Source organism: Mytilus trossulus, chromosome 4, assembly GCF_036588685.1.
Source record: "Mytilus trossulus isolate FHL-02 chromosome 4, PNRI_Mtr1.1.1.hap1, whole genome shotgun sequence".
In the NCBI taxonomy this organism is placed as follows: domain Eukaryota; kingdom Metazoa; phylum Mollusca; class Bivalvia; order Mytilida; family Mytilidae; genus Mytilus; species Mytilus trossulus.
The window spans coordinates 26606747-26634548 of record NC_086376.1 but is presented as its reverse complement, the minus strand read 5'-3'; the positions used below and the strand labels follow the sequence as shown (position 1 = coordinate 26634548).

The following is a 27802-nucleotide window of genomic DNA, read 5'->3' as shown; positions in this document are numbered from 1 at the left end:
AAAAATAATATAAGGCTTTGGTGCTGCTCAATATGTGTTTCACTTATTGTTGAAGACCATGCAGTGACTTATAATTGTTAACTTTTATGTCAGCTGGTTTCTGTCAGAAAGTTGTCTCATTGGCAATTATACGTTACCATATCTTATTAGTATATTAACACGAATAGTTGCTATTGTCTCCCCTGCTGGGTTTACATCCTAATATTCTGTTACATTAATTAAGTGTAGGTGACTAAAACTTCAATAAAGTCAGCTGGGACACTATACTATGGTTATCTACCGTAGACTGCCCTCTGGCAGTTTAGATCTTTGGAAGTGTATGTGCGTCAAGTGAAAACATACAAACACCTAGTCACTTCATACAAAACATTAGGAAATGTAGTATGATTGCAAATGAGACTATCCACCAAATATCAAATAAAGTGGATGTATGTAGTTTTAGGCAACTGTACAACCCTCAACATGAGAATTTCCAAATCACATAGTTGGCTATAAAGTGCCTTAATATGATAGTCATGATGATTATAAAGTGACAAGTTTTCTCTGCTTTCAAAAATTTCTGTTTGAACCAATTCTTGTTTTTTAATAAAAAATTGAAACTACATGTGATAAATACTGTTTTTATCTGTATCTGATTCGACCCAGAACTTGTTATTTATTGGTAATTTTAATTTTATGGAAAACAAAAGGGCCCGGAAGGATATATTTTTTAATCAACACCATTGTCCTAAGATAGATATATATTAAGTTGAATGCTTGTTTCTTTGTTTTTACACCATGCTGGCTAACAAAATGGACCTAGCTATTTCAGTAGACTTTAGTGTATATTTAGATATATGACATACATGAACAAGTATTGTTTAAGGAAATTCAAACATTATTGCATATAAATTATAAATTATAAACAAAACTTGCTGTCTATTTATTCTGATTAATTCATTGTCACTAATTTTTCAACACCATGTATTTTTTTGATCACAAATACACATGATTAAAATAATAGAGTCAGGTGCAAGATAAAAGGGTTGGTCCTTTAACCAGATATAATAGGTTTATTGCAGTATCATGGAATATTATTGGATGTTTTCTCCTTGTATCATGGAATATCATTGGATGTTATCTCCTTGTATCATGGAATATCATTGGATGTTTTTTCCTCTACAGACAGGACATCAGAGCCAACAGATGACTTATATTTTTTTAGCACTTTATCGAGTCTTGTTATAAATGTATCTACATCAGTCCTGGTCATTCCGATAGAGGCTGCTGCAGTTAGGTATGGACAGTTATATTTATCACAATGGGCTCCGAAGTTGGTTATTTTCAGTCCGTTAATTGTTGAGTCTGTAGAAGAATTGCTTATAACTCTGGAAAATATAAAAAGCAAGATAAGCTAGCAAATACATTTGAAGGATAAGTACTCAACTATAACTAAAATAAGAAAAAATACATATTCTTCCTAAAATCTGATCACTTAGTTTGGACAAGAGAAGACTATTTGCTTTTCTCTTGAAATGGTGTTCATATTATAAGCACTGAATGAAGTCAAAGAAAACCCTGCAAAATTCATAGAGGATTTCTTAAGTTATTTTTTAACTAACATATAAAGGAGTCTTATGGACAAAGACATGTATATTTTATAACAATGGCTGTAGGAAATGAAAACTTCCTTTGATAATCTAAAGCCATCAATTCATCCAGGTAAAATGTCTGCTAATTTAAAATGCAATGTAATCCCCAAGAATAACATGTTTTAGAAAATAATTCAAACTAGATGTGTCAAAGTGACACGAATGGCCCGTCTTAAAAAGTTGAAAAATCCGCAATTTCAATAACACAAACATGATGGTAGTCTCCAGATCAAAAATCGGCTCAAAATGTGGAGGCGTATAGAAAAAAAGTCTGTATAACTGTGATTTTTTAATAATTTTAACAATGTTTATCTCCCATACCAAAAATCAGCCCAACATGTGAAAGAGTTTAGAAAAAAGTGTGTATAACTGTGATTTTTAACAATTTATCAAAGTCCAAAGCCCGTAATTTCGGCAAAAATTAGTGGAGCGGACAAAACTAAAACTTGATCTGTAACTCATCAGCCCAATATTTAAAGGAGTTTACAAAAAAACTCTGTATAAGGGTTTGTTGCAGAATGACTGAATTACGGAATTTTGGAATTACGGAATTTCAAAATTACGGACAAGGGTAAAACTATATGGCACCGACAACTTTGTTGTGGGGCCATAATAAAAAAAGGTAAACAGTAAGAGCCACCAAACATATATGTAAAACAATGTTATCCCAAATAATAACATATTTTAGAAAATAATTCAAATAAAAATAGCCTAACAGTAGTAAGAGCCACCAAATATATATGTAAAACATGACAATCAAAGAACTAATTCTCTTATTATCAAACCTAACAAGACCTAACAAGCTGCATGAATAATAAAGAATCCTAAGTACTATCTCATATAATTTACTGAAAATAATATGTTCCCAAAAGAAGAGTGTTGGTGGCTGTTTAATGCCCAGTGTCATTAACTGCATCTTTATGATGAGTACATGTTAATAAAGAGTAAGTGAGCAGCCTTCTTTGTACAACAAGCTGAACCAGATTTAATACAAAGCTTATTCACAAGGTAGCAGTCTGCAAGAAGACATATCACTCTAGCTGGACACATCATTCTGACTCCAAGCCAACAAATCATTGCTATCACTTCATAATGCTGCATGAACAGGAAACACATACTATTTTTAAAAACTTTGGTTTGACCCAGCAGATGATCAAATCCCTATATTTTTTATTTAAAAAATATTCAACCAAAACAAATGTAACCTAACACCTATATCCAATCATTTCTTGGTATTAAATTCAAATACAGTATATTTGTAGACAGTATGAGTATACATTAGATTCCTACAGGATTAAATACACAATTACCTAGTCCCAGATACAAATCTTGTAAACAGCATGGACCCTATTTCTGTCACATCTTTATCTTCTTTAACAATTATTGATGACAAACTCATTCCTGTAAAAATATAAAAAAAAATCCTGTTTTTTTGTTGGAGGGTTCAAGAAATAGAGTTATAAACTGACAATTTATCTTATCTGTATTTGTTATAGTGTAGTTTCAAGGTGACCTTATTAGTCCTGAAACCACAAGGGGCCAGTGACACCCTATTAAAGTGGCAGAGAAAATGTGCCCAAATCTTAAAGGGTTGTTACATTATTATAATGAAAGTCTTGCCACATCAGTTGGAAAATATGCTGACCAAGCAGAATTTCCATTTTTGTTCAGTGTCAGTCTTTACTACTTTTGTGTTCCATCCTACTCCATTTGAGGTATATGTATCTTTGAACATGGATAGCTTTAATGTACACTCTCTTATGGGTGTAATTTGTGCTTAACAAGTGAAACTGCGAGCTACTGCTCACTGATGATACCCCCGCCGCAAGTGGATAATATTAATAGTGTAAAAATATGCAAGTGTTCGCTAAACAGGAAGTTGTCAAGTGATCAATCTGAAAACACATCACACGGTATAGCTGACTTATATAAATCCTGAAACCAAATTTCAGAAATCCTTGTATTGTAGTTCCTGAGAAAAATGTGACGAAAATTTTCAACTTGGCTATCATTTGTAAAATCCTGCAAGTGTTCGGTTAACAGGAAGTTGTCAAGTGATCAATCTGAAAACGCATCACACTGTATAGCTGACTTAGATAAACCCTGAAACCAAATTTCAGAAATCCTTGTATTGTAGTTCCTGAGAAAAATGTGACGAAAATTTTCAACTTGGCTATCATGTGTAAAATCCTGCAAGTGTTCGTTAAACAGGAAGTTGTCAAGTGATCAATCTGAAAACACATCACACTGTATAGCTGACTTAGATAAACCCTGAAACCAAATTTCAGAAATCCTTGTATTGTAGTTCCTGAGAAAAAGGCGACGAAAAATATTCATGGGATGGAGGTAAAACAGTATACCCCCCTTTTTTAAAGCGGGGATATAATAAAGATTATTAAACTTTGGATTCTGAATTTAAATAGTCTATAAATCAATCACTCATGTTTGAAAAAATACTAGAATTATCTTGATATAATCACAATTAGAGAGTATAAAAAAAAATGTTACCACTACGAATTCTCAAAATAATAATATTTTCATTTTATAACTTCTGTGTCTTTTTTCAATAGAAAATCGTCTTACCCATTGAAATTCCATTATGATGAGTTTGTAGAAGTCTCTCTCCATGTTTTGATGCTACTTCAGATAATTTTGATGCCAGATATTGGTAGTTTTCTTTCCTCTCCTTCAGTAAATCTTTGTATTTCTGACTGCCCATACTTAAAAAGGTTATAAACATGTCCATAGTTGGTGTTGCTGATGCTCTTCCTATAGAATGTATGCAACAGTAATTTATTTTAGGGTTCAATGCTGCTTTTTATTATTATATTTGGGTAGAACATCATTGACAGAAGCACAGTTTGAATGAAGCGCAGAATCGTATTAAAATTGTGTTACAACCCTATAAAATTATCAAAAGAAGCATTCAATTCTATTAATTCAATTTTGACACTAGAACCATGAAATTAAGAGTCCAACTTTGTGGGTTTTTTTGTTTTTTATAATGTATTATTTTTAAAAACGTTTTCATGAGAAGCATATGACGTCGTAGCTGTTGTATTTTATACAGAAATAAAATATGATATAGGAGTGCCTTGCAATTGTTGTCAGGCAATTAAAATAACAGATTAAATGAAACATGCATGTATAAATGTAATTATTATGGGATATCATACTTTGACTTTAATTAAAAAGAGATGCCATAATAATAACTAGAGGCTCTAAAGAGCCTGTGTCGCTCACCTTGGTCTATGTGCATATTAAACAAAGGACACAAATGGATTCATGACAAAATTGTATTTTGGTGATGGTGATGTGTTTGAAGTTCTTACTTTACTGAACGATTTTGCTTCTTACAATTATATCTATCATGAACTTTGCCCATTAGTAACAGAGAATTATATTTGGTAAAAATTTACATAAATTTACCAAATTAATGAAAATTGTTAAAAATTGACTATAAAGGGCAATAACTCCTTAAGGGGTCAATTGACCATTTAGGTCATGTTGACTTATTTGTAGATCTTACTTTGCTGAACATTATTGCTGTTTACAGTTTATCGCTATCTATAATAGTATTCAAGATAACCAAAAACGGCAAAATTTCTTTAAAAATTACCAATTGGAGGGCAGCAACCCAACAACCAGTTGTCCAATTCATCTGAAAAATTCAGGGCAGATAGATATTGACTTGATTAACAATTTAACTTCTTGTCAGATTTGCTCTAGATGCTTTGGTTTCATAGTTATAAGCAAAAAACTGCATTTTACCCCTATGTTCTATTTTTAGCCGTGGCGGCCATCTTGGTTGAATGGCCAGGTCATCGGACACATTTTTCAAACTAGATACCCCAAAGATGATTGTGGCCTAGTAGTTTCAGTGGAGATTTTGTAAAAGATTACTTAGATTTATGAAAAATGGTTAAAGATTGACTATAAAGGGCAATAACTCCTAAAGGGGTCAACTGACCATTTTGGTCATGTTGACTTATTTGTAGATCTTATTTTGCTGAACATTATTGCTGTTTACAATTTATCTCTATCTATAATAATATTCAAGATAATAACCAAAAACAGCAAAATTTCCTCAAAATTACCAATTCAGGGGCAGCAACCCAACAACCGATTGACCGATTAATCTGAAAATTTCAGGGCAGATAGTTCTTGACCTGATAAACATTTTTATCCCATGTCAGATTTCCTCAAAATGCTTTGGTTTTTGAGTAATAAGCCAAAAACTACATTTTACCCCTATGTTCTATTTTTAGCGGTGGCGGCCATCTTGGTTGGTTGACCAGGTCACGCCACACATTTTTTAAACTAGATACCCCAAAGATGATTGTGGCCAAGTTTGGATTAATTTGGCCAAGTAGTTTCAGAGGAGAAGATTTTTGTAAAAGATCACTTTAATTTACGAAAAATGGTTAAAAATTGACTATAAAGGGCAATAACTCCTAAACGGGTCAACTGACCATTTTGGTCATGTTGACCTATTTGTAGATCTTATTTTGCTGAACATTATTGCTGTTTACAGTTTATCTCTAACTATAATAATATTCAAGATAATAACCAAAAACAGCAAAATTTCTTCAAAATTACCAATTCAGGGGCAGCAACCCAACAACCGATTGACCAATTCATCTGAAAATTTCAGGGCAGATAGATCTTGACCTGATAAACATTTTTACCCCATGTCAGATTTGCTCTAAATGCTTTGGTTTTTGAGTTATAAGCCAAAAACTGCATTTTACCCCTATGTTCTATTTTTAGCCGTGGCGGCCATCTTGGTTGGTTGACCGGGTCACGCCACACATTTTTTAAACTAGATACCCCAATGATGATTGTGGCCAAGTTTGGTTTGATTTGGCCCAGTAGTTTCAGAGGAGAAGATTTTTGTAAAAGTTAACGACGACGGACGACGACGACGGACGACGACGGACGACGACGGACGCCGGACGCCAAGTGATGAGAAAAGCTCACTTGGCCCTTCGGGCCAGGTGAGCTAATAATAATAATAAATTCTTTATTTAACGAAGGTAACTCATTTAACATACAATTGTTAATCTCACACAAGGCCTTCACACATTTAAATGAATAATTCATATAACAATCAATGCATATAGAACAATAACAAATAAATATGTACACAATTACAAATATATATATATACACAAGCATGAAAACAGACTGTAGAACTAGCATGGCAAGAATGTCCTAAAAAAGTTTGTCTACTCATTCTGATCTGATTCATATAAATCAACCTAAATAATATCACATGTGTTGGATGCTACATAATCTGATTTACATGTGGTATTTGAAATTATTCATCTAAATTCTGAAAACCAGAATAACTGCAAAGTTAGAAAAAGATTGTCTGATACCAATATATATCTACTTATCAAAAGGTCAAAGAGAACACATCATGTATGAAGGCAGTTTTCAGATCAGAATCTACATATTTGTCAAATAATTTGGTTTGAAATTTCTTTTCTTAAACAGTTTTGACTAGAATAGGGTGTGCCCAAAAAGGATTAATTTTTATTTAGAACAGGATAATGTTTACAGATATTCCATACACATAAAAAATGCCCTACCTGGATAAGCTTTGCTGATACTTTCTATTAATTTAGCATCAAACCCTGCTATAATTGATCCTCCGACTGGAACCATGAAATTTTTATCTGTGCTCTGAACAAAAGCATCAACTCTACCTTTTCTACTTGCCTAAAAAAAAAGAAGATAAATTATGAAAATGTGAACCAAACTGTTGCTGTAGGTGGTAAAGGATAGTGTATTTTGGCAAAACTAACTTCACATTTATACTATTTTTACTTAACCTTCAAGCTGACATACTGGTCAATGCTGCATGTAATGAGCAATTTTGTTAATTATGTGTGTATTTTTTTTCATAATTAACATGATGTATCATCAAAGTATGCCATTGGAAATTTTTTAAAATTACTTTATATATATTATACTGTATTGAATCTAAAAATGTATAAGTCATTACGCTGTTTTACAAAATTTTGACGAGACAACCTCAAATTTGGCTCAATGTAAACCATTCATGATGAATTTACCATAATTGAAAATTTTAACATCAAGTTATCATTATTAGTTTAAAAATTAAAGATAATGAAGGTGGGGATATAAACTTTAAACTATATAAAAATAAAGTAATGTGGTATGGTAAGACAGTACATCCTCATTAATTGAACAAGTTGTGTACACATGTTATCACAGGTTCTGATCTTCATACTATTTTTAAAAGTACTGTAAACCTATTCTTACTTGTTGTATTAGGTGTGTACACTTTGTACATTGTAAACCATAAGCATTGTTTATAAGATGTGGAACTTCAAATTTCTTACAAATCTCAGATATTTCTTCTATTCTGAAAACAGAAAAAAGAAGCAAATGTAATAAAATACTTACGTCAAGTGGGACAGTAATTTAAATGTATATTCTACTTACAAAACTAGAAGATATGGTATGCTCAGTATAACTGAATTTATTTCCTTTTTGAATTTAGTTTATAAAAGTGAAAAATATAGAAGAAAATGGATAACAGGACCATATAAATACCACATAAAACAGATGTCTAAATACTAGAAAATCATTTTTATGTTAATTTTTAGATGGATCAAGCAAATATTTTTTGATGTTTGTGTACTATTTATGTCTTTATTTTTTTGTACTATTGTTTGTCTGTTGTCTGTTGGTTTCTATTTTTTAACAATGGTGTTGTCAGTTTATTTTCAACTTTCTATTTTTTAACAATGGTGTTGTCAGTTTATTTTTAACTTGTGAGTTTGAATATCTTTTCAATCTTTTGTCTCTTTTTTTATTGTAATCCCAAGTTTTGACCCACCTATCTGGGACCCTTGGAGCAAAACAGCTAGTAGTTGTCATGACACATAAAATATTGTCTGGACCTAGTTCTTCTATTTTTTCTACCACTGCTGTCAGGTTGGTTCTCAGTTCATCACCTTCCATACAATTCTCTATCACTACAGGCTCAAACCCTATCAACAATAGTTTCTAAGAATTAGGATCATACCATAATAAAATTGTTTGTAGGATATTTACTGAAAACACTCATAATAATAATATTAACAATAAAAATAATTCTTTATTTAAAGAGAATTACACAGTGAGCTTTAACATTAATCTTCTCTGAGGCCCTCAGAATTAGAGTTACAAGGAAATATTTGAAAAAAAACAACTCCCCTTCATTATCTGAACTTCTCAGAAAAAGTAACTTATCTTTCAATCTTTATAAACTTTAAAAAAGAGATATTATCATAATCTGCTTCCATGTACTGCCCACATTCAACTTGGTGAATATTCCCATGTAATACAATAATAAAGGGTGAAGGTTATTGTTTCCCAAAATCTTACAGGAAATAGCGAAAAAAAATACCATCCATTCTTTACAACCTTATTCTATACATGACTCCTCATAGATGATCTTATCATAATAAATCTGGGAGACGTGGGAGGAAATTATTTTTTTCTTCAGGATACTAGTTTTTTTCTGAGTACTTGACATACTATTCTTATATAGAAAATAATTATACTAATCCATATCTTACTTTAATTGTTCTATTCTAAATTTAACTACAGTAAATGTAGAAAATATCATTTTTTTTTATATCCATAATTTTGCCTTTTAGATAATTTTAAGGTCAAATAAGTCATATTTTACTGCAGAAAACATGAAATAATATTTAAACGGGCAAAGAGTTCAAGCACAGTGTCAAAAAATACAAAAATTTAAGAAAAATTGAAAAAATTTACTTTTAAAGTGCAGTAAATCTTAATGGGGTCAAATGACAATTTTGGCCATGTTGTCTTATTTGTAAATCTTACTTGCTGAACAATTTTGCTATTTATAGTTAGTTTAAACATATTTATTTATAGTGGATTGGGAAACTAGTTTGAAATTTTTATTAATCCCTTTCCACTTTGCGGGTGCAAGTGCTGCCTTCTAGCGGCATTAGCATGCTCTTTTTCTAAATCTGCAAGGGTGTCTTTTACAGTTTATCTCTATTTATTATAATATTCCAGATAATATAAACCAAAAACTACAGATGTCTGTTACAGTCTGATGCCTTTAAAAATTTCAGGACAGATATATCATGTAGAAATTATTGTAGATATTGACCTAATGCACAAATTAATCCCATGTCATATTTGCTTCAAATGTTTTAGTTTCAGAGATATAAGCCAAAAACTGCATTTTACCCCATGCTCTTTTTTAAGCCAAAGTGGCTATCTTGGTTGACAGCCGGGTCATCAGATGCATTTTTGAAACTGCACACCCTACGGATGATTTAGGCCAAATTTGTTTTGGTGTTATATGGCCCAGATTTTTTGGAGAAGATTTTTGTAAAAGTTAACAGATGACAATGGACACCAAGTGATGAGAAAAGCTTACTTGACCTTTTTTATCCAGGTGAGCTGAAAAGTTTTAGAGAATAGCTCATACAAGTATAACATAATGTGTTTTGTACTGGCATTATTTTAGATTCAGCCTTTGGAAGTGAAGATTTATACAACATTGAAATATGATAGAATAGGTTACCTGATGTTATCATAGACTTTATACAGGATTTCTGATCTATTCTTGGCCATATCACATACTTGGCATTTGGCCTTGACTGTTTAAAGGTCAACATACACAAAGATAAACTCATTCCAGTTGCCATGGGAACAATAAAACAGGATGCTGCTGACTGAATTCCTGTAACAGAGAAACAGTCACAATTCCATGTTGTTAAATATTATTATATATGTTGTCATAACATTACAACTACATACATTGAGAAACAAATAGCAAATATCTGCTATAAAAGCTTTTTAAAGCCGCATATAAACATTTGGTATGGATATTTTTTCAACCCAAAATAATCTGAAGCATGATGAAAAGAATTATCCATTTTAAAAAAGAAAAAGAGACAGCACAACTAGAGAAAATGGAGACATCACTGTAGGCCTGCCTCGTGTAAAAAAGTAAATTTGGATTTGATCTTAGAAATAATCGGCTATTCAACAATAGCTTTTGCTGCCGAAGGACAAAAGTTTTACTTATGCACCTATTATATATTTGTTATTACATATCAAACAAGAGTTATCAACTAATCTTACTTTCAATATCATACTGTGGATTCATTTATTTTCGTGGGTACAAATTTTTGTTGATTGTGGAAACCTTGCATTTTTGTTGATATGTGATTTGGTGGTTCTACCAAAGTCTGGATAAAATTTTAAAGAAATTTGTATTTAGTTGAACATTTAAATTTGTGATTCATCTGTACCCTCGAAACCCTAGAATTTGGTATCCAACAAATAATAATGAATTCACAGTTGTTATTTTCTGTGTAATTGACACAATAGTGAATATCAATGCCAAGTTTTATACAATGGGTTTTGTAGATAAAGAGGATTATGATTTTTGTAGTAAATACACAGGGGGAGCTACATATAACCAATCCTTTTATCCCACTTTTCAGAGTGTGGTTTTCTTATTTGTATGCTACACCATCTAGAAGTTATGAATAATCATGTTATTATAATTCCAAAGGCTTTTAAATTCATATAGCAAAAACATTTGTGAGGGATGCATAGATACACAGAAGCATACATGTCAAAGCAGCTTAATAAAATTGCATTCTCTTTCAGTCTTTGAAGTATTGTTCTCAATTTGAATTTTGCATTCATTTGCATTATTTGACAACCCTGCATACCAAGTTATCCACTCCTCAAGTCTCTAATGAAACAATACTGCAATAGTTCATCTTTCATTTCTGTCTTTATGGAGTAATAATTTAAGTAGTTTTAAAATTGTTATAAAATAACATGTAAAAAGTAGTAACAGTTTTATCTCATGGAAATTTATAAATTATTGCGTGCATTTATCATTGCTTTTTTTGTCATTTTTCGACTAAAATGCGATTTCAATTTTTGCAATATTTAGAAAAATCCTGTTTGATTCATATAAAAAATTTCAAAATTTGGATTTTAATCATTGCAATGATAACCCTGTCGCATTTTTCACAATAATCAAAACATGGCAATAATTTCGGATTTTACAGTATTATCAGTAAAAATGGGAATACAAGATATTCTTCTTTGCAGGAGCAGCAAAATTTAGAATATTTCAAATTTGCACAAAAGACAATTTTAAACAAGATGTAGAATCTTTATTCCAACTACATAATTATATATCAAAAGACACAAGCAATGATTTTTTTTAATTTTTCTGCGAAATCAGTTTAAAGTGTAAAAAGCTAAATATAAAGGGTTACATTCCTTCGTTTGATGCAGATTTTATTTGTAACTAGCAATGCATGAAACAGAATCACTTGAATAAAAGCACAGTAAAGAAATTAAAAATAAGCCAAGCAGGTTACTACTGTATAAAACACCTGTATTAACCTGATATTTTGATGACATCTAACATCAGACTGTTGGTTAGTTTCATCATTACACTAGAACCAGCAGCTTTTGGCTGAATAGCAGTTATCTCCCCTGATCTACCAATTCCATGACCAAATCTTGAAGAAAAAAATATCACTTACATAAAGTAACATTTTTGGGGAGTTTATTTTTACTTTATAAATATAGCAACTATAGCAGAAGTAAGAAAATGATTTCATTTCAGGTTGGACTTCTGTTATATTTGGTCCTATCAATATGAGTAAAACACATATTTGTATAAATAGTAAATGTATTTTACAAGGCTTTTTTAATATAGACGACAATCATTTTCAGTGGGCCATTTTCTAATTCCAGACTATTAATTAAAACTAATATTTGATACCAGTTAATTCTCTATCTTCAATGAAGAGCAATAATGACCATAAATGAGATTATTCTTAAGTTATAAAAAGTTTAAGGTAGATCATAAGTTTATATTTTTTTAGACAAATTTTTCTTATAATTTGCCAAAATGAAGATTTTACTATGCTTTTTTCAAATATTTAATAAAAAGTGAGTGTCACCGTGCTATTTTTCAAGCTATGACTCGTTAAAAATTGCCAAAATTTGGTAAGTTTGTACATGAAAAAACACATTAGTGTGTATAAAAAAAAATATGAGATAGAATTTTGAAATAAATTGTGAGAAGATAGCATTCATAATATGTTTTAAGATAACTAGATATCATTGAGATGGAAGCCATCTCTGTGGGCCCCGCTGTCAATAACGTGGGGTAAATAAGTTGTATGGATAATCTGATATGAAGCATTATTTGAAGTTATTACATAGTCTCATTTGTGATTTCAATCTAAGATTTTAAGTTAAAACTGATAAATATTCTCATCTTACTTTCATAGTATAATAGTGATATGACTGCATGATGTGAACTAATTGTTGACTACTCTAAGGTGACTTCTGGATATATGGATTGATGTTTGAACAATATGTTTAAAGGTGCTGCCCAATTGATATTTGTCACATATTTTTAGAATTATGCCTTCAATATATTATGACCCACCAAGTATAAAGTATGAAATATTAACGGTTCTCAAGAGGTAGAGCCGACACAATTTGTTAAGAACAACGAACGGATGGACAGACCGACAGACTGACCTTAGACCTAGGATGCATACATTATGACACATTCTCTGGTGTTGGTTTATATATATATGTTAAGTTGAAAATGTTTGTCAGGTATAAAGTATGAAATAATAACAGCTGTCCTCTCAAAATATAGTGTGGATCAAATTTGTTAGCGATGGACAGACCAACAGACAGACAGACCTTTGACCTAGGAAGTGGTACATACATCATGACACACCCTCTGGTGTTGGTTAAAATGGATGTCAAGTATAATATTTGAAATCATAATGGTTCTCAAGATATAGAGCGGACACAATCTTCACCACAGGACACAGGATTGTCAACTGAAACCAAAGTTTTTTTGACGTTGACCTTTGACCTAGGAAGTTGTACATACATCATGACACACCCTCTGGTGGTGGTTAAAATGGATGTCAAGTATAAACTTTGAAATCATAACGGTTATCTAGATATGGAGCGGACACAATCCCACAGGACACGGGGTTGTCAACTCTAAACCAAAGTTTTTGACCTTGACCTTTGACCTAGGAAGTTGTACATACATCATGACACGCCCTCTGGTGGTTGTTAAAATGGATGTCAAGTATAAACTTTGAAATCATAATGGTTATCTAGATATGGAGCGGACACGATCTTCACCACAGGACAGGGAGTTGTCAACTAAAACCAAAGTTTTTGACCTTGACCTTTGACCTAGAAAGTTGTACATACAACATGACACACCCTCTGGTGTTGGTTGATAATCATGTTAAGTATTAAGTATGAAATCATAATGGTTCTCTAGATATGGAGCGGACACGAAAGTGTTACGGACGGACGGAAGGACAGACTGATCACTATAGGGTGACCCGACTTTTAGTCGGGGCCCTAATAAAATGAAAACATGGTGTCACCAAACTTGTTTTCTTGCTACAAGTAAAAATAATTACCCTATTAGCGCAGTATAAATTTTGTACTAAAAGAGTTGTCTCCCCTTAAATGGCTCATTTGATAAAAATGATTTTAAAACCCAAAAATTTGTAAAAATATTTTGTTTAATACAATTAATTAACAAGTTTTCTTTATATAGAAAAGCAGTCTAACTTTTGAAATGCAAATCTTTCTACAAATTTGCAGATTTAGGCAAATAACTAGACCGGTTTTGTACTGTGATTGTACAATCCAAGATGGCGGTATACCATCAATCTACCTTAAGTCAAAGTCTTAATGCTAATGGTGTTTTTACTTAAAACAGATTTGTACATTTGTACTTCTAAGTTCTAACCAAACTTGACTATAAGGCTGAAAATCAACGTATACATGTGAGGAAGAAAGAAACAAGAAAGATATAGGAAGATAAGGTATAAGTGCCGATGAGACAACTGTCCATCCAAATAACAATTTATAAAAGTAAATCATTCTATTCAAATATGGCAACTATTACAAGAAAGGGGAATAACACACTTGAAAATCATTCCTTTTAAAGTCATTTCAGACTTCTAAAAGGGCTATAGCTATATACCTGTAATGTCTGGTTGCAACTAAAGTGGAAAATATTCTGGCCTCTCTTTCCCCAACTCCACAATTATCTGGGAAATTATTACTATCCATGACAGACAACTCTTGTAACAATAACTCAATTGTCTGATCTGTCCATCCATCCTCTGGTATCTTTCTCTGCAACATGTAGAAATATACACTAAGCATAGAAAAAAGGAACTGCTTAGAAATAATAAGTAAGTACAAAAAAAAAAAGTAATGTATTGTAAAGTTAAAATTGCGATACCCTTTCTAAATTTATTCTGAAACATTCTACTCATGTGCAAATCTGTATGATAAACATTTACAAACACATCAAGTTTTGTGTATATATATGTAAATAAAATAAACTAATGGACAATAATAATCATCTACAAAACAAATTCTAGGACTAATCTGAAAAATCTCATTATACATTGAACATGTTGAACTAGCTAATTCTATCTGTATTAAGCATGTTTAGAAGATGTAAACAAAGCTAGATATAAATACATTAGCAGGGGCAGATCCAGCCATTTTTAAAAGGGGAGTTCCAGCTAAATGTATACCGTATAGCGGGTTATTTTCACAGGTGTAAAATTTCGCTATTTTCATTGAATAAGGTATACGAAATATTTTGGCGGTTATTATTTTGGCGGTTTCAAAACTTTTATCAAAACCTTTGCATGTACACTTTTAAATTGCCGGAATTTATTTTGGCGATTTTGTTCTATCCGCAAAATAAGCAAAAATTTACACCCCGCGAAAATAACCCGCTATACGGTATGTCCCCATTCAAATGCATTGACCCACCCGAAAAAAAGGGGGGTTCCAACCCCTGGAACCCCCTTGATCCGCCATTATTAGGTTTTAACACTGTACAGACATATATATCTGGCAATGTGGTCATAAACATTTCCAGTCTGAATCAGATTAATGTTTTTCAACTTACATGTTGAAGAAGATGTTTAATCCTTTTCTGGTGGACTAATTTTGCCTGCTTTCCTTGTTGTATGTAACTTTGTGATACTAACTTGGTACACAGATCATAGCACTGGTCATCCATAGCTACAATAAAAAATTCTTCTAACTTGGTACACAGATCATAGCACTGGTCATCCATAGCTACAATAATAAATACTTCTTACTTGGTACACAAATCATAGCACTGGTCAGCCATTGCTACAACAATAAATACTTATAACTTGGTACACAGATCATAGCATTGGTCATCCATAGCTACAATAATAAATACTTCTTACTTGGTACACAGATCATAGCACTGGTCATCCATAGCTACAATTATAAATTATTCTTACTTGGTACACAGATCATAGCACTGGTCATCCATTGCTGCAATAATCAATACTTATTACTTGGTACACAGATCATAGCACTGGTCATCCATTGCTTCAATAATAAATTCTTCTTACTTGGTATACAGATCATAGCACTGGTCATCCATTGCTACAATTATAAATTCTTCTTACTTGGTATACAGATCATAGCACTGGTCATCCATTGCTACAATAATAAATTCTTCTTACTTGGTATACAGATCATAGCACTGGTCATCCATTGCTACAATTATAAATTTTTCTTACTTGGTATACAGATCATAGCACTGGTCATCCATTGCTACAATAATAAATTCTTCTTACTTGGTATACAGATCATAGCACTGGTCATCCATTGCTACAATTATAAATTTTTCTTACTTGGTACACAGATCATAGCACTGGTCATCCATAGCTACAATTATAAATTCTTCTTACTTGGTACACAGATCATAGCACTGGTCATCCATTGCTGCAATAATAAATTCTTACTTGGTACACAGATCATAGCACTGGTCATCCATAGCTACAATAATAAATACTTCTTACTTGGTACACAGATCATAGCACTGGTCATCCATAGCTACGATAATAAATACTTCTTACTTGGTACACAAATCATAGCACTGGTCATCCATTGCTGCAATAATAAATTCTTCTAACTTGGAACACAGATCATAGCACTGGTCATCCATTGCTACAATAATAAATTCTTCTTACTTGGTACACAGATCATAGCACTGGTCATCCATAGCTACAATAATAAATTCTCCTTACGTGGTATAACAAAGATTTAAAAGATTACTTTTTACTGTTTAAACCACCTAATTTTCATGAGTGATTTATTTTTCACAACTTTTGTGAGTAGAAAAATAACGCAAATAAAAAACATCACGAAAATTTAAATATTGGATCTTTCCTTATCTAACTACATGTACAACAAGTGAATTAGAAAATCATGTTAGTAAACCCCCCTAAAATAAGTGGACTAGAAAGTGTTGAACGCAAAATAAAGTCTCGAAGAACATTAGTTGGTTATCAGTATACGCATCAATAAACCCTCCCAAATAAATTAAAGCATCTTATGTATTAAAAACTTCAAAAGTAAACTTTTAATCAAATACCTGGAACAATAATATGAAAAAATACCCTTCAACCTCCATTTATTTTTCTATACAATGTATAAATTAGAATGTCTATAAATGTTTTTGTTACTATTACAAGGCTCTTATTGAAGGCCTAGATGCATCCGTTTGTCTTTACTCAGAGTATATTTTGTGGTGTTAACATAGCCATATTTTTCAATTCCTTTAGATCAACATTACAGTTCATGTGGACCCTTTGGCTAAAATGGCTGCTTTTTACCCTCAAACTGAGTACAGACAAACCTGTGTAAATGGAAAAGTTCGAAGGCATAGCATGCCCTAGATAAATTAATTCCAAATGTAATGTATGTTTTAGAAAATTTATACCTAACTGTATTTTACCTTGCATTTTTTGTTTGTCCCTATAGAAGATGATAAAATAACAAACAGTTGAGTTTCACTTGATATGGTCCACAGTTTAATTTAACACCAATTATTGTCAGAACATGTACATATATCTACATGTATTGTCCATGTCAATCAATACAGTGCACTTCTACTACTACCAATTTCTACCTATGGGGAAGATCTTAAACCTCTTCATCAACCTACATGTACATTGTAGTTTATTTTGTCATCTTCTGAAGGAATGAAAAAAAGTGAACTGCAAAATTCTGTTAAGTTTTTAATTTTCTAAAACTTAAAATATGTTTGAATTTTATTTATCTACAAAGGGCATTATACATGTACGCCTTATACAGGTTGGGAACAAACCCCCTGTATGGGGATTATGTACCTGTATAGAGGGATAATTCTTCTTTAGAGGGATAAAATTTTCCCTCTATACATGCTACAATGTATATAGGGGTATTTTTGTTAACACTGGATTTAAAGCAAATTAGGGCAGAATGGCATTTCTAGTTATATCGCCTATAATTCATATTGGCTATATAATCTCTAGCATTATATGCGTCAACATATGCACTTAACTAAAAATTGGGATGACCAGTTTTCTGCTAAAGTGACAAAACTTGCAATCTACATCAATTGGTGCATCAACTGTTCCAGGTTACTGCCATAATAAGTAGAAAATGCCATTCTGCCCTATTGTGATTTAATCCAGTCTAAACAAAAATACCTCTCTATAGAGGGATAATATCACTCTATAGAAGTATTAACCCTCTATACAGGTGTAACCGGAGAGCACATATCTACTCTACAAATTCATATCGTCACCACCGGGATTCGAACCCCGGTTGTCTGGGTGACAGTCAGTGCTTTAACCCACTGAGCCAAAGAATCGATTCCCTAGCTCAGTTGATTAAGACTGGCTATATATGTTCTACCTGTACTTAGGGGAAGCAACCCCGCTACACTATTCCCCCACCACAAGAGTCATCATATCTTCATATATGACTCTTAACAACACAAACCCTGGCTATACTCCAGATAACCATCGTGGATTTTTTAGTTGGGCGCCAAATGTAACCAGAGAGCATGTATCTACTCTACAAATTCATATCGTCACCACCGGGATTCGAACCCCGGTCGTCTGGGTGACAGTCAGTGCTTTAACCCACTGAGCCAAAGAATCGATTCCCTAGCTCAGTTGATTAAGACTGGCTATATATGTTCTACCTGTACTAAGGGGAAGCAACCCCGCTACACAGGTATAATCACCATACATGTACAAATGTATAGAGGGTTTGTTCCCAACCTGTTAAAACATTTCCATGTAGGATACACAGGTTTGTCTATACAACTATCTATACTCATAGTAAATTTTGAGATGAAAAATGCAGCCAATTTTTAACCAAAGGGTCTACATAAACCTAAACCAGAGACACATATGTCTCTGCCTTAACATACTCAAAGTCTTATATTTTTTGTTTTATTCAAAGTTGACATGCACGTGAAAGTTGATCTAAAACTAAATGAAAATTAAAAAACAACTTTCATGTTACATAGATATAGGAAGATGTGGTGTGAGTGCCAATGAGACAACTCTCCATCCAAGTAACAATTTAAAAAGTAAACCATTATAGGTTAAAGTACGACATTCAACACGACGCCTTGCTCACATCGAACAACAAGCTATAAAGGGCCCAAAAATTACTAGTGTAAAACCTTCAATCAGGAAAACCAACGGTCTAATCTATGTAAACAAAACGAGAAACGAGAAACACGTATATATTACATAAACAGATAAACAAACGACAACTACTGTACATCAGATTCCTGACTTAAGACATGTATGTCTTTCTGTTATTTTTTTATCAACCAATTTATTACATATCTCAATTTTAAATAGCATCGAAAAAAATAAAGGAAAGACTGCAGTCACCAATTAATCAATCTACCTTTTTACTTGTACAGGGCACTTACTTTGTTGATTTTTTAAAAAGGTCAAAATTGGAACCGGAAATTGAAGGATAGTACTAATATTTAACAAAAGCGGTTAATATTCCGGAAATAAAATTATTTGGAAACTCAAATCTATTTGACGAAACCTGGGAATATTATACCAAACTTCAAAATCATTATCAAAGGAAATATTTAGATACAAAAATGTGGTCGGAAAATTAATAGGTAGCAAAAAATCATTTATATTCATTTTTTCCTAGAACAATAAGGTTGTGGAATTCCCTACCATACCAAGTAGCCTGTAGCCCAGACTTAGAAGCTTTTAAGTCTGGTGCAAACCCACATATGTATTGCTAAATCAAACCATGTTTTTAACTATATACAAATAATTAAAAAAAAAATGTTTTTTCTTGCAATTATTGTAAATATGTTTAGTTTTAATTTGTTTCCCTAGCATGTGCCTTCTTGTAATCTTCAACATATTGAAGTTAAGAAGTATTATGTAGATGTAGATGTAGATGGTAGCAACCAGCTGGCAGCAAACCATCTGTCGTGTACTGTTACAAATAGTGCACGCTAGTGACAGATGATTTTCCTTGTGATTAGAATGAGTTCACATCTATAAAAAAAATAAGGAATGTTCATTATTTAGCAGCTGAGTGTTCAGACCATATTCAGTTTAACAATGTGTAATCGTGAATTTTTTGAAATGTCATATTTATAATTATGTTTTTTGGGGGGGATATCATGACAGTTTGATCCTTATTTTTCTAGTATCTTTTTAAATACTTTGTTGGAAGTGAAAGTACTCTGAATATTGAAAATGCTTAATAAAATGATAAAAATTGAAAAGACCACTGAGGGCCTGAGATTGCACCATTTTGTCATAATTTTAAATTACAATCTCTAGAAACGTCTGTACATAAACATGAAGTTAAAACAGGAGTGTTTTAGCAATTTTGTACTACATTGTTATTGTCAGTAAATTATGTAAGTTTGTATAAAAAATCGTCATTTTATTGTCTGTAAGAATGATATCATACCTCAGAATTAAAAAAAAATGATATAAAATCATAGATATTTCAAGAAATCTATGGTTTAACTTGCTTTTTCAGTTCACCCTTAAAATATATATTTCATAATTTTTTTAGCGTGATTTTTCAGACAATAGGTTTTATTATTGTGAAGCCCAGGTTGTCGTGTGGTCTAGCGGGACGACTGCAATGCAGGCGATTTGGTGTCACGATATATCAGAAGCATGGGTTCGAATCCCGGCGAGGGAAGAGCAAAAAAAAATAAAAATGCGAAAGCAAATTTACAGATCTAACATTGTTGGGTTGATGTTTAGACGAGTTGTTTATACATAATGTACACAGCCATGTATCGCCATCATTGATGGTGATCGATGGATAAATCTGTTATAGAATTGTCACTGACTCAGACGTACAGTTATAAATATAATTATTTTCTGTGACTGTATCTTACATTAATTTGTAGGATCCTTTACTATATAGATAATTGAGCTGATCTGTAACAATAACATGCCTTATATATCATGTACTGTAGTACGACGCTATCTAGATTGAAACTGACGAGAAAAGGTAACACACGGCCACCGAAAGCTTTTTTATGCCCATGTGCCGTGCAGGCGATTTGGTGTCACGATATCTCAGTAGCGTGGGTTCGAATCCCGGCGAGGGAAGAACAAAACATTTGCGAAAGCAAATTTACAGATCTAACATTGTTGGGTTGATGTTTAGACGAGTTATATATATATAAAAAAAAACCAAAAAAAACCTTTGTTTCTCTGGAGATATATATTGGAGATGAACTTCATTATATTTTTTACATGATCGTAAACAGTTACTGAGGAAAAAAACAAACCAAGTGACACAATTCACTGAACTAATGAATAATAATCTTTTTAATCCTAACAGCTTGTGCAAATTTATTAATGTAGGCTCTCATAGGAAATTGATTTACTTGACACAATTTAGTTTATTTTGTTTACTATAATTAATGATATTTTCCTCCTGAGTTCCTTGAAAAGTTAATTTCCTACATAATCTTTCATCTAGTTTAAGCATTACAAATATTTGTATAGTCATGAATTGTTTGAAACTCAAGTTTTTCTAGTAAAAAGTTTAATTTGATAAACGTCCCAATCTGGTTCAAATTTAGATCCACTTTAACTCACATGCACATATAAGGTTAATAAAATCAGATATATATTTTAATTAGATTGAAAACTGTCCTTTTCTTCAGTTTTCCTAGGAAATAAGTCCGGTTATATTAAAAAAAAAAAAAAAGAACAACAGATTTTGAAAAATTGATATACTAAAGCTATGCAGCATTCCAATAGTGTAATTCCTCTAAATATCGAAATGATTTTCCTCAGAACTGTTCAATTCGAGTATAATTACTGACACTTCTTGGTCATTTTCACATAGGACAACAAATCTGGGGAATATTTATATCAGATTAAAAATGCTAGTCAATAGTGCAACCAATGTACTTCTTACAATTACTACTGTATCAATTTGTTTCCTCCCAAACATACTTGACCATATCTTTAACAATTATGTGACGAAAATGACAATGAAATAGTATTACTTTTTATATTTAAAAGAAATATTGAGAGAGATAGATGTTAAACAATGACTTTACTAACCTTGAGTCAAGGAAGTTGGAATACAATATTGAAACAATTGAACAAGGTCATTTTCCAGAAAATAGATAAAATCAACATGAATATAAAATTGGGATAACCTTGTTGTTTGCCCAGTTTATGAAATGATCAACTAACGATGACGAAATTCAAAATTTTATTTTGTCTTTTCGTAAGCTTACCCTTTTCAAGAGCATGTGAACAATGCAGTTTTAGTAGCTGGCATACATGGAGTAAGTGTTCGGAATCGTGTGGTGGCGGTATCAAGACTCGACAGCGGTCAGTATGTTGTCCTCCAGAAATTCTATATGACACTTGTCTGAATAGTCTCTGTAAAGATAAAGTGACATATAATGACACACAACAGACGGCTGTTTGTAATGATCACTGTCTTGAGGGAGGAACTTATAACGAAGGATGTTCGTGCAGAGCTGGATGGACAGGCAGATGCTGTGGAATTCGTAAGTATTATTGACAAGCATAACGAAGATGTAACAACAAGTATAAACGACCAAAAATGGCAAAAACACTTTAAAAGAGTAGGACTTATAGTAAAAATAAGGTGAAACAATAATGAAATATGAAACGGAGTGATATAATTTAAAGAGCCATCATGTTTCTCATTTAACAACAGTCGTATTGTAAGATGTCAAAAGACAGAAATGAGTTAAGTTCAATACTTTTGCTGTGTTTCATATCTCTGTAAATGTCATACAAGAGACATACTGTATGATTGGTCTGCTAAATATAACAAAAAGAAGATGTGGTATGATTTCCAACGAGACAACTCTCCACAAGAGACCAAATGACACAGAAATTAACAACTATAGGTTAGCGTACGACCTCCAACAATGAACCAACCCCATATCGCATATTCAGCTATAATAAGTGCCCCGAAATGATAATGTAAAACAATCCAAACGAGAAAAATAACGGCCTTATTTATGTACAAAAAAAAACGAACAAATTTTTTTTAACACATAAACAAACGACAACCACTGAATTACAGGCTCCTGACCTGGGACTGGCACATACAAACAGAATGTGGCGGGGTTACTCTTCTTTTAGTTTTCAGTAAATTACCATCTGATCAAATAAAAAAAAACACATATCAATCACTGTAGGAATATCAAACGAATAATTGATAGAACGACTCCATCACAGTAATTTATATATTTTTACAGTTTTCTGTTTCTTGATTTGACTATATTAATTAAACAATGTTTCTCGGCTTTGGTTTGATATTTTTTAGTTTGCAAAACATTGCTATTAAATTAAATAATATTCCTACCTAATAAACTGATCATTTATTTTAATCTGTTCCCATACAATTCACATTTATTTAGGTTTATCTGAGAACCTCTATTTAAAAAACCCTACTATTTTTGTTTTTGCTATCAGATTCATATTTAAATTCTGTTAATTTTCCCATACATTAACAGAATTCATCGTCTTTTGTAGATTTTATATATTTTCACTAAACATCTCAGTAATTATCAGCTTACATTTCATTTATTTAAAAATAAAGTAGAGGGGATAAGAATTTCCCTTACATAAGACCATTAAAACGCATTTTACCGGTCAAACCTAACCTGATTTATTTCTGTAACAATTGAATATCAGAAAACACTTAAAACGCTTCGATTATATGTATAAGGCAGAAATACAACTTTTTGCCTATACTTAACATAAATGAAATACGAGTATAAAGTGGTAAAGAGTAAAATCACAAAAATACTGAACTCAGAGGAAAATCAATTTGGAAAGTCCATAATCACATGGCAAAATCAAAAAACCAAACGCATCAAATACGAATGGACAAGAACTGTCATATTCCTGACTTGGTACAGGCATTTTCAAATGTAGAAAATGGTGGATTAAACCTGGTTCTATAGCGCTAACCCTCTCACTTTAATAACAGTCTCATCAAATTCCGCTACATTTACATGATGCGTTAAATAAACAGTCACAATTAATGAAATAGTCAAAATATGACTATATTTCAAAGATGCATGGCATTTGTTGTACCATATCCTGGTCAAATACTGAACTGTGCGTCCTTGACAGTGCTATATTCCTCACTTCATTGAAGTCCGGTATTTGTGGAGGATGTAAACCAAAAAATACCAGTTTGAAGGTGGATCTAAGTTGCCAGTCTGATTAGTATCATCTTTTTTTTTGCTCACAGCCGGAAAACAAATTTGATTCAGAAAATGTCCATAATTTAAAAAAATTATGGAATAGAGTAAACAATAATGGAATCAATAAGTTTTTTTCTGTTAACAGATACTCAAAAATTCAAAATGAATTCAGGGATGTTTGATTTGTATCACGCTTTGTTACGGCGCAAACATATTTCAGCTTCTATTTCAATAAAGAATCAATCGATTTTTTCCAAAATAAATTTGATATAAATTTCTTCAATTTTGATAATTTCATCAATGTTTTGATAAACAGCCCCAGCAACATTATAATATTTCTCTAATGTTCTTCAAATTTTTATACATATCACACAATTTTTATTTTTCTTGAATTTATGTAATTATTTTCTTGAATTCAAATCTTTGCATATCAAATAAATTGATAACAAAATAAAACATATTGAAAATCTTTGCACATTTACTTTGGATATTACTTGGGTAAATAGTACGATATTCCGTTTTTTCTCCCGTACTTCTATAAAACCCAATATTATTTTTCGTCTTTATTTTTTTTTTATTTGTCCTTCACGTCTACTTTTTCTTTCATAAATAAGTTCTTTAGCTTAAATAATCTTGGCTCGTTGACCTAAACATAATTTAAAAAATCAAAAGACTGCTGGTATTGCGAAAACACTTTTGTTGCACGCCTATTTTCTAAGCTAAGTTCCAAACAGTCGTTCTTAAAATTGATGACTAGATAAATGGTAAGAACATAGAAGGAGGTTTAGTGAAACAATAAGTTGACCCAGCTATGTCATACAATTGTATTGTCTAACCATCTCTATGTCATTTTATTGTTGAAAGGCCCAGCTAAATTTTGTTGTCTTGTTGTCCACTTACAAATGTATATCGCAAGTTGTTTTTGTAAAGGCGGTCCCATTATTTGTCTAGATGGAAAATCATCCTCATTGACAAGAATGTCTTTAATTAATGAACAGACGACGTAAGCTGTCAATATAGAGTCCGTAGATGTTTTAGAACAGGCATATACAGCATGCATTACTGCATAAAAAATAGTAAGCTTCACATTTGAAACCGATGCAAACAAACATTCCAACAATTAAAACAAATTATTACTTTCAGCTTGTGGAGACAAAATACACGGAGTGAATTGTAGCCAGGGTTGTGAGTGCGCAGAGGGATTGAAATGTGAAAAGAACTCTGGACAATGTGTCCTACGTGAGTCTGTTGTTAAAGCAAAGGGTAAGTTGAATTAAAATGTGACTGGAACTCTGGACAATGTGTCCTACGCGAGTCTGTTGTTAAAGCCTGCAAAGGGTAAGTTGAATTAAAATGTGACCGGAACTCTGGACAATGTGTCCTACGCGAGTCTGTTGTTAAAACATGATAAGCTAAGTTGAATTAAAATGTGACCGGAACTCTGGACAATGTGTCCTACGCGAGTCTGTTGTTAAAAAAAAAGGTAAGTGGAATTAAAATGTGACCGGAACTCTGGACAATGTGTCCTACGCAAGTCTGTTGTTAAAACAAAAGGTAAGTGGAATTAAAATGTGACAGGAACTCTGGACAATGTGTCCTACGCGAGTCTGTTGTTAAAACAAGAGGTAGGTGTGCCAGAGTTGTGAGTGCGCAGAGGGATTGAAATGTTAAAAGAACACTGGACAATGTGTCCTACGCGAGTCTGTTGTTAAAACAAAAGGTAAGTGGAATTAAAATGTGACCGGAACTCTGGACAATGTGTCCTACGCGAGTCTGTTGTTAAAACAAGAGGTAAGTTGAATTGAAATGTGACCGGAACTCTGGACAATGTGCCCTACGTGAGTCTGTTGTTAACACAAGAGGTAAGTTGAATTGAAATATGAAAAGAACTCTGGACAATGTGTCCTACGCGAGTCTGTTGTTAAAACAAAAGGTAAGTGGAATTAAAATGTGACCGGAACTCTGGACAATGTGTCCTACGCGAGTCTGTTGTTAAAACAAGTGGTAGGTGTGCCAGAGTTGTGAGTGCGCAGAGGGATTGAAATGTTAAAAGAACACTGGACAATGTGTCCTACGCGAGTCTGTTGTTAAAACAAAAGGTAAGTGGAATTAAAATGTGACCGGAACTCTGGACAATGTGTCCTACGCGAGTCTGTTGTTAAAACAAAAGGTAAGTGGAACTAAAATGTGACCTGAACTCTGGACAATGTGTCCTACGCGAGTCTGTTGTTAAAACAAGAGGTAGGTGTGCCAGGGTTGTGAGTGCGCAGAGGGATTGAAATGTTGAAAGAACTCTGGACAATGTGTCCTACGTGAGTCTGTTGTTAAAGCAAAGGGTAAGTTGAATTAAAATGTGACTGGAACTCTGGACAATGTGTCCTACGCGAGTCTGTTGTTAAAGCAAAGGGTAAGTTGAATTAAAATGTGACCGGAACTCTGGACAATGTGTCCTACGCGAGTCTGTTGTTAAAACATGATAAGCTAAGTTGAATTAAAATGTGACCGGAACTCTGGACAATGTGTCCTACGCGAGTCTGTTGTTAAAAAAAAAGGTAAGTGGAATTAAAATGTGACCGGAACTCTGGACAATGTGTCCTACGCAAGTCTGTTGTTAAAACAAAAGGTAAGTGGAATTAAAATGTGACAGGAACTCTGGACAATGTGTCCTACGCGAGTCTGTTGTTAAAACAAGAGGTAGGTGTGCCAGAGTTGTGAGTGCGCAGAGGGATTGAAATGTTAAAAGAACACTGGACAATGTGTCCTACGCGAGTCTGTTGTTAAAACAAAAGGTAAGTGGAATTAAAATGTGACCGGAACTCTGGACAATGTGTCCTACGCGAGTCTGTTGTTAAAACAAAAGGTAAGTTGAATTGAAATGTGACCGGAACTCTGGACAATGTGCCCTACGTGAGTCTGTTGTTAACACAAGAGGCAAGTTGAATTGAAATATGAAAAGAACTCTGGACAATGTGTCCTACGCGAGTCTGTTGTTAAAACAAAAGGTAAGTGGAATTAAAATGTGACCGGAACTCTGGACAATGTGTCCTACGCGAGTCTGTTGTTAAAACAAGTGGTAGGTGAGCCAGAGTTGTGAGTGCGCAGAGGGATTTAAATGTTAAAAGAACACTGGACAATGTGTCCTACGCGAGTCTGTTGTTAAAACAAAATGTAAGTGGAATTAAAATGTGACCGGAACTCTGGACAATGTGTCCTACGCGAGTCTGTTGTTAAAACAAAAGGTAAGTGGAACTAAAATGTGACCGGAACTCTGGACAATGTGTCCTACGCGAGTCTGTTGTTAAAACAAGAGGTAGGTGTGCCAGGGTTGTGAGTGCGCAGAGGCATTGAAATGTTAAAAGAACACTGGACAATGTGTCCTACGCGAGTCTGTTGTTAAAACAAAAGGTAAGCGGGATTTCTGAATGAAAAAATAAATAAAACAATATCATCATATTTTTTACGTAAAATCAGCCGTTAATGTAAATAAACCGAA

At 32.7% G+C, this 27802-nt stretch overlaps 3 protein-coding genes across 5 annotated transcripts in view; 1 reads left to right on the top strand and 2 right to left on the bottom strand.

The window, feature by feature from the left end:
• Positions 1–27802, bottom strand: part of LOC134714978 (nuclear transcription factor Y subunit alpha-like) — a 116035-nt gene that overhangs the window by 83184 nt on the left and 5049 nt on the right. The gene's annotated exons all lie outside the window — the stretch shown is intronic.
• On the bottom strand, positions 822–19560 carry LOC134714975 (O-phosphoseryl-tRNA(Sec) selenium transferase-like). The gene is made up of 11 exons (XM_063576753.1): positions 19497–19560; positions 15667–15782; positions 14719–14873; positions 12072–12190; positions 10219–10377; positions 8503–8656; positions 7923–8025; positions 7226–7355; positions 4215–4400; positions 2942–3032; positions 822–1367 (listed from the first exon to the last, which is right to left on the bottom strand). Exons 2-11 carry the CDS (start codon positions 15778–15780, stop codon positions 1130–1132), a joined length of 1449 nt encoding a protein of 482 aa, XP_063432823.1. The 5' UTR covers positions 15781–15782; positions 19497–19560; the 3' UTR covers positions 822–1129.
• Positions 22176–27802, top strand: part of LOC134714977 (multiple epidermal growth factor-like domains protein 10) — a 30680-nt gene continuing 25053 nt past the window's right edge. For 2 of the 3 annotated variants that reach the window (XM_063576764.1, XM_063576762.1), the window contains exons 1-2: positions 22192–22629; positions 25453–25572. In XM_063576764.1, coding sequence (XP_063432834.1) covers positions 22308–22629; positions 25453–25572 — 442 coding nt within the window. In that variant the 5' untranslated portion in view covers positions 22192–22307. Of the gene's footprint in view, positions 22630–25452; positions 25573–27802 lie in introns of all 3 variants that reach the window. The other variant, XM_063576763.1, reaches the window with a different exon arrangement.

Coding starts and splice junctions, on each gene's coding strand:
- LOC134714975 (XM_063576753.1), bottom strand. CDS start 15,780: ATGGATGACCAGTGCTATGATCTGTGTACCAAGTTAGTATCACAAAGT. Junction 12,191..14,718: donor GTTGCAACCAGACATTACAG/GTATATAGCTAT, acceptor TTTTTCTTCAAG/ATTTGGTCATGGAATTGGTA. Junction 3,033..4,214: donor TCATAATGGAATTTCAATGG/GTAAGACGATTT, acceptor ATATTTTTACAG/GAATGAGTTTGTCATCAATA.